We start from the raw sequence: 16,476 nt of genomic DNA, 5'->3' as shown, positions 1-16,476 counted from the left end.
GTTATCAAAACTGGTTTAAAACTACCCTGTTACTCAGTGTTGAAGGTGTTTCAGATGAAGTCTCTTGTATTTACACAGCTTCAAACTCAGCTTGGGTGATAAAATGTATATTACCTGTTTGTAATTTTGTGGATGACACCAAGGTGCAAGGAGTTTGAGTACTTTGAAGGACAAATTTAAGATTGAGGTTGGTTTTGTTGTGGGTTGTTTTCTTTTCCTGTTTTTACAGTCATCAATAGGTTATTCTGCAAAATAATGTACTTTAGAGTGAAACTAAAATTCTTATCTAGAATACCTAGATAAGCAGCCACAAAGCAGAGAAATACTGAGTTACATGGATCAGAAATGAAATGTCAGTAACGACATGTTTTGTTTTGGATCTGTTAATTCACAGCATTTGTACCTAGAATGGTGACTGTTATGTTTGGCTTGGTGCTGATAAGATTCCACCAAGGGTGTGGGGTAGGTGATAAAAAATGAGACATCTCTGTATACAGGTACATTGGAAAGTCTTACATGATTTCAAAACATCTCAACAGCATTGCTCTGTGAAAGCATTTAAAAATAGTTCTTTCCAGACCAGAAAAAGAAAACTGAGACAACACTGTAGCAAGTTCTCTTGTATTTTTAGAAAAGGTCACTTTTTTTTGTGTCAGCTGTCAAAGCAACGGATAAGAGATCAACTCTATCAAAAAGACGGTGTTTGAAAAACTTATTTTTAGGTTGGAGAACATAGAAAGGGACATCTAGTTCTTAAGCTCTGTTGTTGAGCTTAAGAAACCATCTATACCTAGACCAGACTGGCCCTAATGTCTTGTCAGGAGAGGAGAGTGGGTAAATTCTTAGTGTCTGGCCTAGACTTTTTCTTAGTCAAATTCAGTAGCAGAAAACATTATATCTACAAAAAGTTGCAAAACATGAAGTGATTGTAATGTAACTTATTACAAACTGTGCAGTGTTTTAGGAGCAGTGGGAAGGAGAAAAGGAAGTTCATTGTCAATGCAGCAATTGTCAAGTTTCTGACTGGGAGTCATGCCAACTTCTATTTCTGCTTTAACTGTATTCCTGGTGAGTTAAAACTACCTATGTGGATAAATTAGATACGTGCAACTTTACCCTGTATTGATCCAGGGCATGGGTGTGCCACCATTTCAAGGTCATATTTTTCTTGCAGTTTTAGCTATTTGCAAAGTGACCTTCCGAAAATAAGTATCTATTGCATTACAGAAAGAGGAGATGGTAATGTTTTCTTAAGAGTAGAGTGAGTATACTAAATTAGAAAGATGAAGCACTTGGTAACAGTTTAGTTCTCTTCAAAATGGAAGAAAGTGGAAAACTTTCCTAGCCTTTACATCTGATACCTTTTTTAGTTTCTCTGTGGTGGAAATTTTTTAGTAGTATGGTTTTAGATGTATTTTCCAGTATGTTTTCTGTTCATCAATGAAACTGTTCAGGTTCTTTTACAGTGACGTTTGTATGGATTCCACTTCATTTTGAGTTAATGCTGGATTGATGACTAAAACTTTAGGGGGGTGCTGATTCTGCAGAAGCACTCATTCCAATTATGCTCCAGTTGCAGAAAAAAAGGAGTAAAGATAATCCTTGACTCCTAATAAAATATTTTTAAAATATGTCTGCTTTCCCTAAAGTGACAATTTTAAAGCAATATAAAATCCTTTAAATTTTTGTTCAAGTGTAGAAACCTTTCACAGTTGTAGTTAATTGCATTGCAGTTTGGCTAAATGGAATGGATACACTAAGCATACAAGAATGGAGTTTTAGAATAAATTCCATGCAGGTAAGATGAAAAAACCTAGGTTCAGTGACTTTAGTATGCAGCTTTCATTGAAGATAATAATTCTGTAGGAAGGTAATGATAGTTTAGTATTGTTTTTATTTAATATTGTTTTGTAAGATTCAGCTGTACCAATTTCATAAATAGACTAATAAAATAGAAATGCCTAATCTCCAATTTGCTGGATCTTTAATGCATACTTCTAAAGAGGTATTTATTCAACAGCTGTAAATACTTAAAATAAAAAAAAGTCTTTGACATTGTGAAGGATCTTTTCATTCAGTTTACTCATCCACTTAAAATGTTCATTTTACATATGAATGTTTTCATGTTTTAAACTGCTTGCCCCCATTGCATAAATGTAGCAAATGTGCAGAGGATTATCAATAATAATTAAGTTATTGCTTTTCTCTTGCTTGTACAAAAATATGTTATGCTCTCTGTATTCATTACACTGCATTCTCTTTTGTAGTAATTCATTTGTGCCTTAGTAAAATGATAGTATTTAGGGTTTTTCTTTTCTCCATCGCTGTTGTATTGTTTACTTCTTGCAGGCTTTTTTTAGCATCACGTTGCCAAGATCAGATATTTTCATCAGGTCAGTCTGTTTTCTTAAAACAACACTATTGTGTTAATATTCTCACAACTTGTTCTTTCACTTCTGTGTCAGGGTGATGCAGCAAAGATGCCAGTCTCTGAGCAAATGGGGCAGAGTCCCTGCAGAGTGTGAAGAAAATTGAGTCTTCACTGTATTCCTCAATCATGGTGCCTTCTTCATCATTCATACTCTTTTTCAAGTTTGCTGCAAATGCCAGGGCTCGAATCAGGATATCTCTGTTTATACAGTTGTCAAAAAGTAACACCAATGATGGCACCTAGGATATTGAAGAAATATTCCATACTTAATCACCAGTAGTAAGTATGTGTAACGAAACCTAACTTCAGAAAATGGAAAAAAAAGTGCACCTAAAGAAATTGTATCAAATCCCAGAACTTCATATGCTGTGAACTCCTGTCAGAAACTTGCACACTGTGCACATTTTCTCTCTAGAAAAGACCGGCCTGTGCATCAACAGGCCAATAAATGCTTTGGATTTTCAATCTCCAAAATGTGGCTGTCTGTCCAAAATTATGGAAAATTTGGAAGAAAGGGTCTGTTTTCCTTGTCAGCCACGTTGATTTTGCCCTGAGTGTTTTTGTTAGCATATCTGATAAATGAAAAAATTATACACTTAACAGAGAACTGAATATTTAGCTACCTTAGCCTTGTTTGAATAATGAAAAGACAGCATTATCTACACTAGCTTTGCTCATGGCAGATAGCTCAAAAGCCATTGCATGTTTTAAGGAAGTTACAGTTACCTGTGTGCCAAGGCCATCACAACAAATGTCACACAAATTGCTCCAAGAAGAAATAAGTAAATGCACAGGGGAAGTTCACTTAGAGGCAATAGTTTTATGGCTGCATTTGAATAAAGGGTTGGGGATTCCAGTGTAATTTGGTTGGGTATGTTGGCTATAGAAACAGCAGTTGAGAAGCATCACTTACAGTACTGGTTCTGTTTGATGGTTTGCAATCTACATACTGACTGTGTGTCTGGAAATGAAGTTTTGGGTTCCTTTTACATAATACAAACTAAATATTCATGATACTACCCCTTTGGTGGAAACGGAAGGTTAGAACAGGCTTCTGCAAGTTATCATTGATTATTTGGAATGGTACACAGGAAGTACAACCAACTGTCTCCAAGTGCACAGGCCCTGTACCTCACCCTCTGTAAGTACAGGATCTGTATTACACTGCCCTCTGGAATAAAGCCAGCCTGTGAAAGAATGTGCACTTAGCTACTGATTTTAACCAAGCAGTGTCTAGAATTTATTCTGGAATTGCATATGTATTTCTAAAAGATTAAAATTATTCTAGTGCATGCAATATCTAAACTGGTATATGTGTATATATGCTAAAAATAAAGTGAAGCAGCAAGAACCTTACTTGAGCTCTGAGAAGATGTCTTGTCATAGCTGGGTTTGCAGATAAGTTCACAAGTACTTTCAAAACTTGAATCTGAAGTGAGGAATGTACAAGTTCATTAAAAGCTCCAAAACACTAAGCACATCTGTAATGGGTATCAATAATGTCAAAGTTGACTTGGGGACAAAAAGATAGAATGGGTTAACTAATGTCTTTAGTGTTTTGGTGTAGGGAAAACCAAGGTATAGACATGTTAGAAGCAAATTCAGATTGACTTAGACATCAAAATAAGCCAAGACCCATAAACAAATCCCAGTAGGCCAAATGCAGAATATTTTTTAAATACAAAGAAGGATGGTTAAGTACTACATTTAAAATGATCCGAAGCATATACAAATACACCTTTGTGCTTTCTTGGACCTTGTGATGCTAATCTTTAAACACTAGGAAAAGGCCATATTACTTCCTGCATTTAAGTACAATAGATGTGTTATGGTTAGTGGAAATGTGTGTTTTGGAAAACTGGTTTTGATCTGATAGAGCAACCACGTACACTGATGGTGCCACAGCATCTTGAATAAAAGCTGAGTTTGGTCCCTAGCTGAAACTCATTTTAGTATTACAATAATTCACAAATAAGCACGATTTCCAGTTGCAGTCACTAAGGTTGCCAGAGGTGTCATAAGCATAAAGGAACAAAAGTCCATACCTTAGGATCACTGTTTGACATGTTTCCCTACAGAGATTCATGTGTCACTGAAACCTCTCCCATTAAGGTTCTCCTTGCTCTGTGATGCAGATGCAATGTTTAGAGCAGAAGAGAATTCTGGAGTTGCTATGGCAAAGGCACAGGGCAATCACAGTGGACCCTGCAGTGCTTTGGCAGAGCTGTAGCCCTGATGGTTCCACTACCAAGATTCCCTTCCCTCCCCCCTTTTTCGAATTTATATTGTGAAACTAATATAGATCCATGTTTTAGTGCATAAAATCTGTATCATTAATGAATATTTGGTTTTTCTTAGCACAGTCTAAACCATTTTACCAAAACGGTAAGAAACAAGGCAAGTAAACCATCTTCATAAATGGCTTGTAAAAATAACACTAGCCAGTACCTGTGTCCTTTCAGTTCCTTCTGAAAGCAAATGAAGAAAGCATGGAATTGAGTTTATCATCTTTTGGTGGTAGTCACTGGTAACAGACATATTTGTCAATAGCCTGAGTCCAGCTAGCTGCACATCAGAGTTCAGGGGCGCTGACTCAACAGTCCTACAAACTTGTGTAATAAATACCTGGGGAAAGGAAATAAAGAGAGAACAATTTTTGATAAAAGCATATTTTCTGTCACAAATAGTATCACTGGCCTAGCTACAGTAACATAAATACTTCGTGAACATTGCTGGCTGAATGGTGAAGGTTCTTGGAAACAAGTACTTCTTTGAGTATTTCAAACATTCTAGTGGCATGACAGAAGCTGGCCATACAACATTATGCTCGCTAATCTCCCTGAAACATAACTTGCTCTGAAAACTTAAATTGCTTTGACTTCATCTTCAAAGTGACATAGCTGCTTTAAAAAGTTGTTTTAAAAATCACTTTTAAGTAATTAATACCTTAAATACCGAGAACAAGCTAAGGTCAGGCTTTAAAATTAAATCCTTTCTCCCAACTATGTGGCCCATTTACTGGAGAACACTGTAGGAACAGCGATGACAACTGACATTAACTACTATTTTTATCAATTTTTCCTCTGGATGACAGTATACACCGAATCTTGGAGTCCTAACTGAGAAAAAAACTAATTTACCCTTACCAAATGAGTTATTTTCTACTTATACACCTAGACAAATAATGGCAAGGACTACTTAAAAAAAATTGCCTATTGCTAAAGATGCTGCAAACTACCACAAACAGTCACACTACCTTTTTATCAAGCTGCTGAAACAAACTAGTAAAAGTCTTCAAATCTGCCTCAGCTCACTGCCTGGACACTTCTTGATCTATTAATTAATCAGGTAGCTTTCTTTTTTCTTGATGTTTAGTCCTTTCCTCTTCATAGCATGTACTGTATTTACCAGTAGAACTTGTTATAATTTATGAACACTTTTAAGGTAGAATTATCACCTTAAAAATTGGTCTCATGAAAACCCAGGGGCTCAATTATTATTCTCCCTCACTAAGGAGTCCTGGCAAGTTCAATCTGCAATCCATTCTGTTAAACAGCCACTGGTAATGTTCTAGGCACGTTTGGAAATCATCTTACCTCACATAATTTTGCTATAATCTTAGCAGCACAATCTCTGTTTAATAGTATTTTGTGAAAGCTGAACATAAACTGCATAGGTTCCTGTCTTGTCTTTTATTTTAAAAGTAAATGCCAGTGAAGCAATGCATTTCTAAGTTATCCTTTCAGTCATCCAGATCTGCTGACCTGTATGTCTATCATCAAAGCATTTTGGCATCCTGGCTTGTATTTAACAAATATGCTGAAGGACCTGGAATATCTCTTTTCTTTGGTTACTTTGGTTTTTCCCATTAAGAATCTTACCTGTATCTCTTCCTGATTTTTAATATTCATACTCAAATTATTAAGTGCATTTAGTGCCTTTTCTTTCACTTTGGGAACGCAGTTGGAGAGCATCCCTCCAATAACAGAAAGACCATCCAAATTTCGGATTATATCCTGAAATATAGAAGATATTTAATAGGATTTTTAAAAATTCAATTTAAATGCTGAAGCATTCCCTCAAAGTCTCCATGTTGACAAAAATGAAGTATGTGAATGAAGAATTCCAGAACTGACTGCTCTGTTTAAAGAGAGTGTTAGCAGATACTGCTTTATTGCTTCTACTGAAACTAAGGGTCCTGCTTAGGAACAGAAAGTATTAGTTGCTGTTATTTGACAATGGCACATCACCTTTGCTTTTAAAATCTGGTCTGCAAAGCATGCCTAGTGCATTTTAGATTATAAAGAATAATAGGAAATTACTGGATAATGAGTTTGTAGAACTCATTATTGAACCAGATCACAGTATGGAAAAGTCCTGCCTGAACAGGACAGAATTTCAAGATGCAGCTTCGTATTATCATAGTAGAGGTTCTGAAGCTTTTTCCATTACGCTTGTTTTTATTACTGTTTTAATCTTTCTCACTTAGACTGTAACTATCTTTTTTTTAAAAAAAATACTGTTTTTAAAAAAAAAATTTAAATGGACCAATGGGCTTTGGGCTCCAGTTGCATTCTGTTCCATGAGATTTATTTTAAGAAAGCAGTTTTGAGAAGCCAGAATAGGTGGCTGTCATAAGCAGCAAAAAGGGTGGGACCTTGGAAGTTACCCTGTTAAAAAGGCATGAAAGTCACATCCAGTTCAAAGTTTTTCTACATTCTATGTCCAAATGATTTGGAGATGCCTTGATAGTTGTAAAATTGCTAATGTGCAAACAGCACACAGCTTTGTGAGGGATAAAAACTTTAGTTTATCTCACTAAATTTTAGATCTGAACCAGAAAGTATTTAACCTAGTATTCAACCCTTTCATTAACATTACATAATTGTAAGCAACAAATTATGTATTTACAGCACTTTGGAAGTACAGGACCCTGTACGGACTTTAGGTGGTCCAAACATCATAATTCACTAAATTCTGTGAAGCTGGTGAATTATATTATTTGGGCCAGCAGAAATTAAGGCAAGATTTTGAATGGATTTTAGAGCACAAGCTATCCTAGCTTTCAGTCCTGTGTCACTCCTTAGCAAAACAGCAGCTCTCCTCTACCAGACTGGCTGGCATTGGATATTGTTGTTTTCTACAGAACAATACTCACTTGATTTACAGAGAAGGCAGCACTGTTGCTGAGAGTGATTAAAGCTTGCTCTTGAATTAATGGATCATCTGTGGCCTGGAGCAAATGAATAAGTTTCTGTAGAGCATCCACATCCATGGTATGGGTTGACACTGGAGGGCTGCTGTCTGTCAGTGTTTAGAAAATAAATACTTGATACTAAATTTGAGACATTTCACTAGGTTGCTACTTAATGTTTTTTACAAAGCTGAAATTTAGCTCTCAGTTGTAGGACACGTTGTTCTAAGGCTGTGCCCAACCATCATGTCATGGTAAAAAGACTGTTTTATGACACTAAGATTACCATCCTTTTCCTGAGTCCTCTAATTACCTCTTTTGAAGGTGGGAGAATAAAAGGAACACACAATTAGAGGTTGAGGTGAGTTACTTCCTGGTCAACCAATAGCAAATTTCCTCTGCAAAATTATTAGGAATATTCACCAAACATAGTTTGGTGGGGGTTTTTTTTGGTTTTTTTTTTTTTTTTTTTTTTTGTTTTGTTTTGTTTTTTGTGTGTGTGTGTGTGTGTGTATGTAGGGGTGTCCCTGAAACGAAATGTGGAAATCCGCCTGGGCACTGTAGGAAACAAAACTTCCAGCTTACAGACCACTGCTTCCAGAAATTATAATAATGACACTTTGCTAGTATGCTGAGGTCCTTTGACAAAGTAACTGTCACGATGTTAGGAACACTGCTGATCACGGCAGTTCTCAAAACAACAGAGAAAGGCTGCTTCTGAATCAGGATGATATTGTGGAGTACGTGACCTTTATAAAAGGGCAACAAATGCCATCAAAGGCCGTTTTCAGCCAGGTTGGAGGGAGAACTATTTAGCCAGCTGAAGAGCCGTGAGACCTGATCTATGACTGCTGGACTAGTCATAGCTTACTCGAGATGACTTCTGAGAAACTACCAGTGCTTTAAATTCCACAGCTTTACTTCCAACATCTGACCAGGCAAACACCACAGCATTCTTTCGGGGTAAAAAAACAAAGAGGTCAAAGTTAATTATGATGATCCAAGAGCTCACTTCAAAAACAAAATCGTTTTTCATCCTCGTCTAAACACTCGGTTTAGCTTTGAATTATAGGGGGAACACAAATAACTGCAATAACAAAAGTAAATACACTGATCGGACGTACGTTTAGGGGGACTTCTAAAGAGGAAAAAAAAAGAATTAAAAAATTAGGCTTTTCTAAAAAATAAACCACCCTCCAGAGCGCTCCAAATCGCCGCACGGCTGCGGAGGGCCGGGACGCAGGACTGTGGCACCGCCTCTCGCAGGGGGCAGAGCCGCCTCCGGGCCCCGAGCCGGGAACCCGCCGGGCCCCGCGGAGCCTCCCCCGGCCCCGCACAGACCGGAGGGCGAGGCCCTGCCCTGCCCTGCCCTGCCCTGCCCTGCCCTGCCCCTCACCTGCCGGCGGGCCCCGCGCGGCCGCTGCTCGCCGCCCGCCTGCCGCCAGCCGCCACAGGCAGTAGCAGGCGCCGGCCCCGAGCAGCAAGGCCGCCGTCCTCACCGCCGCGCCCCGCGGCTCCCACATCGGCCCGGCCGCGGCTGCGTCGCCCGCGGAAGCCACCGCCCCATCCGGCGCGGCTCGGCCGCGGCTCTGCCCTTCCCTCGGACACTGGGCGCGGGGGCTGCGCCCGAGGTGCCGCAGGGATGCCGAGCCCACAGCTCCGTGTGCGGAGCGCGGGAGGGGCTGCGCCGCTGTGTGACACCGATGCGACGCAGTTTCTGTTTTACAGGAAGGAATCACCCGCGCTCCCGGGCCGGCCTGGTCCCGCAGCGCGTCCCGAAACAGGCTCCCCGCTCGGGGAGGCGGCCCGCTGGCAGGAAGGGCGGTCCTGCGCCATGGCAGCCCCTGGCGGGGGCACATCATCCCCAAAGTGGGGGTCAGCTGTCTCCGCTGCCCCTGGCCCTCCGCCACCCGCCGGGTGTCCAGGCGGTCGGCAGTCTGGTCCCACTGGAGCCGGCGGGACCACAGACTCCCCCGGTAGCATCTGTGGCAGGGAGCCATCCGCCACCCTTCCCCACGAAGGGTCCCCCTCGGCCCTCAGCTGAGCCCTGGTCCCGGCTCGTTGTGCCCCTCAGCGCTGGCCGGGGCAACTCATACTCTTCCCACTGCTCTCGGCTGGCCTTGGGCATGATTTTGTTCTGCTCGTTTTGTCGCTAGCATGCTTCAAACGATTTGTGACAACTTTAAGAACAAAACAAGATGGAACAAAGCAATTCTGCTTTATAATCTATGTGAAAATGAGGATTGAAATGAAGACGAACCCGGTGAACAACCCTGGGCTTTCCCTGATACATTTAAGTCCTTCACTATTAATTACAGAAGAACCTCTAGATTCCAGCCGGGTAATTCCTTCCTCATGCGTGCAGTGGGTGCAATCCATGTTTTGGCCTGTCAGTCGTATAGATGACACTGGATCATGCTTCAGATACTGGTGGATTAGGTATTCTTGTTGGCACAGGAGTAAATGGACTTCCATAAAATGTCAGAGAGTAAAACTGGCACAGCATGAAGGACTGTGGGAGATGCAGGATTGGTAGGTTTGCCCCTAGAATTTGTAAGGTGTTTCTCTGTGTTTCTGTAGTTTCCTCCCTGTTTGTCATGTTCATCCCTGCTTGTCACCAAATCTGCAGCAGCTGCTTTTCTGTTTCCTTCAAACAAAAAAAAAGGCACAATGCACAAATGCAAGTTTAAGAGATATCCTGATATATTTAAGCTGGCAAAGTAGACCCCATTTGCAATCAGCTATCATAGCCAGGATTTCCTTAGAAATGCCAATAAAGAAATCTTAAGCCAATTGCAGTAATTCCAGAGCAGTGCTGCTGTGTAGACTGAGTACTTCTCCTGGGAGTCTGTCTCTAGATCATTCTTTGCTTTCTAAGCACAGAAAAACAAAATATAAGATGCATCAGCATGAGGTGTATTTCTTGATTCAGCACTTAAAAAACAGCTCATAACTACATTTCCAAGCAGAAGTGGTATCATTACAGCTATAACAGCATTATAGCAAGAGTGGCATTAAGTTAATGAACTAAAAATGAAAAAATAAGGATAAGATTAAGGGAAGACTTTTTTTTTTTTAAAGAACCAGTTAAAAATTACCCTGTGTAAGATATTTTTATCCTTGTTTTTCTTGTTTCTTAGAGGTTGTTGCTTGCTGATGTCTAACCAAATTTCCTATTTAATTTTTATTTTAATTTCTTTATGAAGTCATGGTATGCTTGGTGTGAAGATAAATTAGATTATTCTGGTCCTTTTATTAAGGAACATCAAAGCTAAGATGAGACCTTTGAACATTTATACACATAGGCTCAAAGTTAAGGATACAGTGTTCTAAAATGGCCATTTGCTTAAGTCTTTTTATGATGAGGTTGTGGTTTGGACATGGTCCAAACAATTTGAAGTCCAAATAATCTTCTCCAAATAATTTAGGATTCCCTGCTGCATCTGAGAATTTCCTTCCTGTCTGATTTCCGACTGTTCTTATTCAGATTTACTTTTAAACAGTATTCATTAAAAGTCAGGCAAACTGTAATCCTGCAAACACTCTTGTGTGTGACAACATCACTGTAGTTAGTAGCTGTATTCGTACAATGTTAGAATTAAATCTGGATTAAGAGCTGGCCTAAGATTTTTCTGCCCTGGGACCCAAATTAATTTTGCCATGAAGGGTAAATGGCTAAAGTGATATTAAGAAGAATGGGCGAAAACACTGGTGATGGACTCTTTCAGATTGCTGAGAGACTTGAAGAAGTCTAATAGAAACAACCAGACTTGTACAGACCTAATTGCCTGGCATAATTGACACAGTGGTTTCCAGTTTTACACCTAGTCCAAGCATTACTGAAGAGTACTTGAATGAGGATTGCAACACGAAGTGTTACAATTTCTTCCTTATTTAATTAATATTCTCAAATGTTAACCAGAGGCATTGCATTCTAGTATATCACTGGATGGATTGGATTTCTTGTGTTGCAGAACTTTCAGAACACCTAAAGGTGAAGAAGTTGTTTATTTGAAAAAGGAGGGAGGAAAGGCAAAGCAACGCTAGAAACAAAATATGGCAGTCACATACTGGCTTATCCAGCAGAGGGAGTAGTTTACCAATGTTGGGAGTGGCTTTGGGAATCTGCCCACAGGAAAATTTGTGATAAAAACCATTTAGCTGTTTATTATTTAAAATATTGCATGCCATGAATTACAATGATAAGTGGCGCATTTATATTTTTTTAACATAGTCAACGGTCAGCCACACCTTGCAACTTACATTTCTGTTAAGAGGATTGAAATGATGCTGAGGTTGGAATTGGTGTGTTGACTAGTGTTGTAAATATTCAGATGTCTAAACTGAAGACAATGGCCTTTAATTTTGTCTTCACATTTTCTTATTGGTCTTGACTTATATTCATGCAAACACAGAACAGTTTGGGTTGGAAGGAACCTTCAAAGAACTTTTAGTGCAACCACCCTGCCATGAGCAGGGACACCTTTCTTTCATCTGATCAGCTTGCTCAAAATACTGTCCAGCCTGACTTTGAACACTTTCAATAATGGGGCATCCCAACAATTTCTGTTCAACTACTTTCAGAGATCCGTTCCAATGTACATTATTGGCTGATTCTGTTTCTACACAGTGTACTGATTAGACCGTGGAAGGCCTGTCAAGCTGTTCCTTCTACCTGCCCGCTCTGCTCTCTGCCTCTGCAGGGTGAGGGACTACTTGACAGGGTGCCTCTTTTGCCTCTATGCCAAGCGTGGCTTTTGCTCTTTTAACCACAGCATGGATTTGATTTAGAGCCTTCCTCTTTATTTTGTCCTCCCACCATGCTTCCTGAAAAGGATTCGAGCACAATCACCACATTAGTTTAATAACAGCAAAAGGCCATGTCTTGAAAGTAAGGTAGTATTGCATGCCATGTTTTGACATTTTTACCAGCCACAAGAATTTCTTGTTTAGCATTTCCAATAAATAGTCGCTTAAATAACTGCAATTTGTCTGTATACTTCAATATACTTTGAATATTCTTGCTGTATGTGAGTTCAAAGTCCAAAAGTAAATGATCCGTGTCCTTTAGCTGAAGATAGCTAAAGGACAAATGAGAAAAAAAGGTTCATTGGTTATTGTGCATTGTCACTAAAAGATAATGTAAAATTGTATGATAAAACAATCCTGAAAAGCAAATATTTTTTAGCTGCATTTTGTTTTCAATATTGTTTACCGGATCAATTTTTGCCCAGCTTCCCACTCAACATACTCTTTACCTCACAGCATTAAACTTGTTTTAGCGTCCATTTCTTATTAAGTAAATAAAACTATCCAATCTTATATATGTTCTTTTCTTTTAATGCACATATAAAAGGCAGTGAAATTCTTAGTAAGAATTGCTAAAGAAATGCCACTTATTTTGCTATCCTCAACTCAGTATTTAGAAGTCTAGCAATGGAATTATGCTGATACATGCAATATTACCCTTAAAAATTAAATGAAGGGTAACTGATAAAAAGAAATGCCTCTATTTTGACGTACTTTAAAAGATTCTGGTAAACTCTTGCTTGTTTTAACAGCTTCATAACTAGATGCTACTTTGCTGTAAATACAAGGAATTGATTTGCAGTTTCTTTGCAGGTGCTGCTTTGTGGTGTATTTATTGCCCATCCAGAAGATCCACTTATATTTTTAGAAAAAAAAAAACTCAGAGAAATAATGGCATATTTTTTATGATACATACTGAATTATTCTCTGTGTGAGTGCTATGTGGTTTATAATATTGCACTTGGACTTTTAAAATATGCTAATGGTGCAGCATCTACTATGTAGACTGCAACTTAAATGATAATATTGCTTCTTTGCAAATATTGATGGCATATGATATTGCAAAAAAAGTAAGACAATATGTCTAAAAACATGGAAAATATTTTATTTTTACATCTATGGGTTTGAGGGGATTAGGGTTTTTGTTTGTTTGTGGGGTTTTTTTGTCTACAGAGTATTTAACGCATATAGCTTCACTTAATGCTCCTCTTTGTTTAGTTGATACATTAAACCCTTACTTTTGTGGTAATGAAAACTGAGGTGGTATTAAGTGTTTTAATTTCATTGCTGTCCACGGTACATTTACCTATATGAACCAGGGATATGGCCTTCAAGCACTGCATCATTAAGTGAGGTATTTCTCGTTTTTTCTGTTCTCTGTGTGTTTTTTCACCCTTTTAAATGAAGACAACACATCATGAGACCAAAACAAAGAAAAATAAATAAGGATTTGGTTTTGTTTATACTGGAATCTTAGAAAATAATGTGATATTTCTTGCTTTAATATTCTCTGCAATTTTCTGGTTGAAGTTTTCGATGGGATGTGAATAATAAATCCTTAATCTTTGGATCCACTCACTAAACAATTGAGTCAGTAAGTTGGCATGCAGTGTGACCGGATTTCTCTCTTGATTGTCTCTATATAACTGTACTCAGTTTTGTCTTTTGTTAGTACATCTGTCCTGAATTCACAGCAATTACGTTTCAGCTGTTTCCTCTTTTGCTAACTATTCAATTAGTATTCAGATCAGTCCAAAAGTGGAATGCTTGATTTGTACAGTACATATATACAAATACAAACTTGTTGCAGTCAAATCCTCTTAGGTTTTTTTAGGAGTACGAGCAATACAGGAGATAAGTCCCAGTATTTTCTGAGGCCTATTGCTTTTTGTATTTTCAAAGGATCATATTTTCTTTTACAGTGATATTTTTAGCCTGCAGCCTTACACCATTTTGGTTTTGTAGAAATTCAGACAGGTTTATTAAAATACCAGTTAGAATTATGTGGTAAATGGCTGATGTAACAATGGGTCATGAAAAAAATTTTGCAAAGGGTAACTAAAATATTTGGTATGTTAAATACCGAATACAGCGGATCAATAGAAGAGTGGATATGAAGGATGAAAGCTTGAATTTCAGTTATTGAGCTTTCCTTCAAGCACACAAACTAGTTCTGGTTTGTATGCTAATTTAACTTCTCTGTGTAAAAACAGTAGTGTCATTTGGTAGTGAAGTACTTCTAACTATGCACAGAAAATTATACTTGAATGTTCATCACTTCAAATTCACAACAATCAACATGAAAAAGACAAGATTTATTTTTTTGTGTGACTTAAAACATTTGTAAAACAACACTACTTACTGCACTCTCATAAATTATTTTTTAGATGACTAAAGAATTGTATGCAAAAGAATGGCACTTTTACAGCAGAAACTTTATGAAGCTTTATTTTGGGTAATTATATGTATTTACACGTACCCCAGGAACATCATAGGAAAAACCTCTTACCACAGCAGTATTTATGTTGTTCCTTTATGTGAGGAAAAAAATTCCATTTTAACACAACAAAATAGAGATTACAAATATAGATTTGGTATTAATTTTCTCCAATGTTATTCTATGTTAAAACTCATCAGTTCTGACTTTACTCCTGTTCCAAACCCGACATTTCTGTCCTTTAATCAGCTCTATTGTTGAGAAATATGATCGTATACCCAGAAATAAAAGGACAATTTCCATTTAAGTCTGAAAGTAGACAGACCTAAACATGTTCTCTTATGCTCTTTCTTTGGTTTTCTGTGCTTGGGATTAGGAAAATCATACTTTCTGTAATCCAAATTTTCCTTTGAAAAATTGGGATAGTACCTAGATTTGTTTTAAAATATGATGATCACAAGAAAGAAACATGTGCGCTGATTTCTTTATTTTGTGTATAAAATTTGATGATCCTCCATTTAGAATTAGGTAAGGTGGGCTATTTTGTTTTGAAAAGCATACAGTTTTTATATAGGAGATACACCTCTGCTAGAAACACTGGTGTAAATCTTTACTAAGAACCACAGAATGACAGAATTGGCAGGGAAATTAATGTTTTCAAGCTGTGCTGTGGTTAACCTTGGTGCAGATTTGTCCAGGGTGTTTTTAGTCATTTTAAATATCACAGGTGTTGGAGATACACCAATCTCAGCAGGCAATATATTCCAGTACTTCATAATCCTTTCTACTACCAATATTTTCCTAATACAAGTAGCCCTTTCCCTTTTTTGCAAAAAAAAAAAAAAAAAAAAAAAAAGCAAGCCCAAACCCATCACCTATTTTTTTAATCTGACTGTCTTATAGAATAGAGACATGGAAAATTATTCTTTTTTCCTTCAGTGCAGCCTTTCAAAGATATTCTCAGCTAAGAGTTTTGTTAATTATCACAGACGTTGGACTGGAACAGAACATGTTCCATTTATAATTTCTCCAAAGTATATGATTTTTTTTTTTAATATGAAATTAAGGAGATTTTGGCAAATGAATGTAGCCATGGAAAGTCTAATTCATTCAGCAAGTCAGATACAGGGAGATAGTGTATTTTAACATATCAGCAATATGTGACTCATTTGAAATACATTTTTGTTCTGAATCTAATTATTTCTTCTTGCTTAGCCTGGAAGGAAAATGGGACTTTTACCAAAGGTTAAAATTGGTAAGATATAAATTGAATTTGCATTCTGTTACATTGGGATTTCTTTGCATTGCCAAGGAAATACAAATAGCACTTAAATAAATGCATGTATCTAGCACTTTTAAATTATTTTCTATAAACACTTAAATGTCCTCCCATAAATACAGATTTGTACTTTAGTGAAGTACAGATGACAGTAGCAGGACTTAGTGGTGGTGGAAGCAAGCAAATTTTTATTGCTTGATCCTTCAGAAAATTAAAAACAAGTAGAAATTTTATTAAAATTAGTGGATGAATTCCTACTGGAAAATATAATCAATGTTTATTTTATTTCATCTGTAATAATAAACATCAGTTTTATTCAGAAGTTT

The 16,476-nt window shown here is 37.7% G+C and overlaps 1 protein-coding gene across 2 annotated transcripts; it reads right to left on the bottom strand.

Moving 5' to 3' along the window:
- Positions 1–1,967: 1,967 nt before the first annotated feature.
- Positions 1,968–9,263, bottom strand: ARMC10 (armadillo repeat containing 10). Of its 2 annotated transcripts, XM_066182833.1 has the most exons (6): positions 9,022–9,260; positions 7,590–7,735; positions 6,313–6,447; positions 4,880–5,056; positions 3,789–3,860; positions 1,968–2,670 (listed from the first exon to the last, which is right to left on the bottom strand). In XM_066182833.1, exons 1-6 carry the CDS (start codon positions 9,146–9,148, stop codon positions 2,419–2,421), a joined length of 909 nt encoding a protein of 302 aa, XP_066038930.1. In that variant the 5' UTR covers positions 9,149–9,260; the 3' UTR covers positions 1,968–2,418. The 2 variants fall into 2 exon arrangements, with proteins under 2 accessions (XP_066038930.1, XP_066038931.1); XM_066182834.1 differs by lacking the exon at positions 3,789–3,860 and having other exon boundaries at positions 9,022–9,263.
- Between the last annotated feature and the right edge of the window lie 7,213 nt (positions 9,264–16,476).

This window comes from Chamaea fasciata, unplaced genomic scaffold (assembly GCF_029207755.1).
Source record: "Chamaea fasciata isolate MVZ Bird 193981 ecotype frontalis unplaced genomic scaffold, bChaFas1.0.hap1 SCAF_5, whole genome shotgun sequence".
In the NCBI taxonomy this organism is placed as follows: domain Eukaryota; kingdom Metazoa; phylum Chordata; class Aves; order Passeriformes; family Sylviidae; genus Chamaea; species Chamaea fasciata.
The sequence above is the reverse complement of the archived record's forward strand: the minus strand, read 5'-3'. Positions and strand labels throughout refer to the sequence as shown.

Bases quoted from the DNA above. Each gene is read 5' to 3' on its own strand.
- ARMC10 (XM_066182833.1), bottom strand. From the start codon at position 9,148: ATGTGGGAGCCGCGGGGCGCGGCGGTGAGGACGGCGGCCTTGCTGCTC. The intron at 3,861-4,879 runs GTACTGGCTAGT...TCCTCACTTCAG, and splicing joins AAGGAACTGAAAGGACACAG to ATTCAAGTTTTGAAAGTACT. The intron at 2,671-3,788 runs GTAAGGTTCTTG...TCAATATCCTAG, and splicing joins GACATCTTCTCAGAGCTCAA to GTGCCATCATTGGTGTTACT.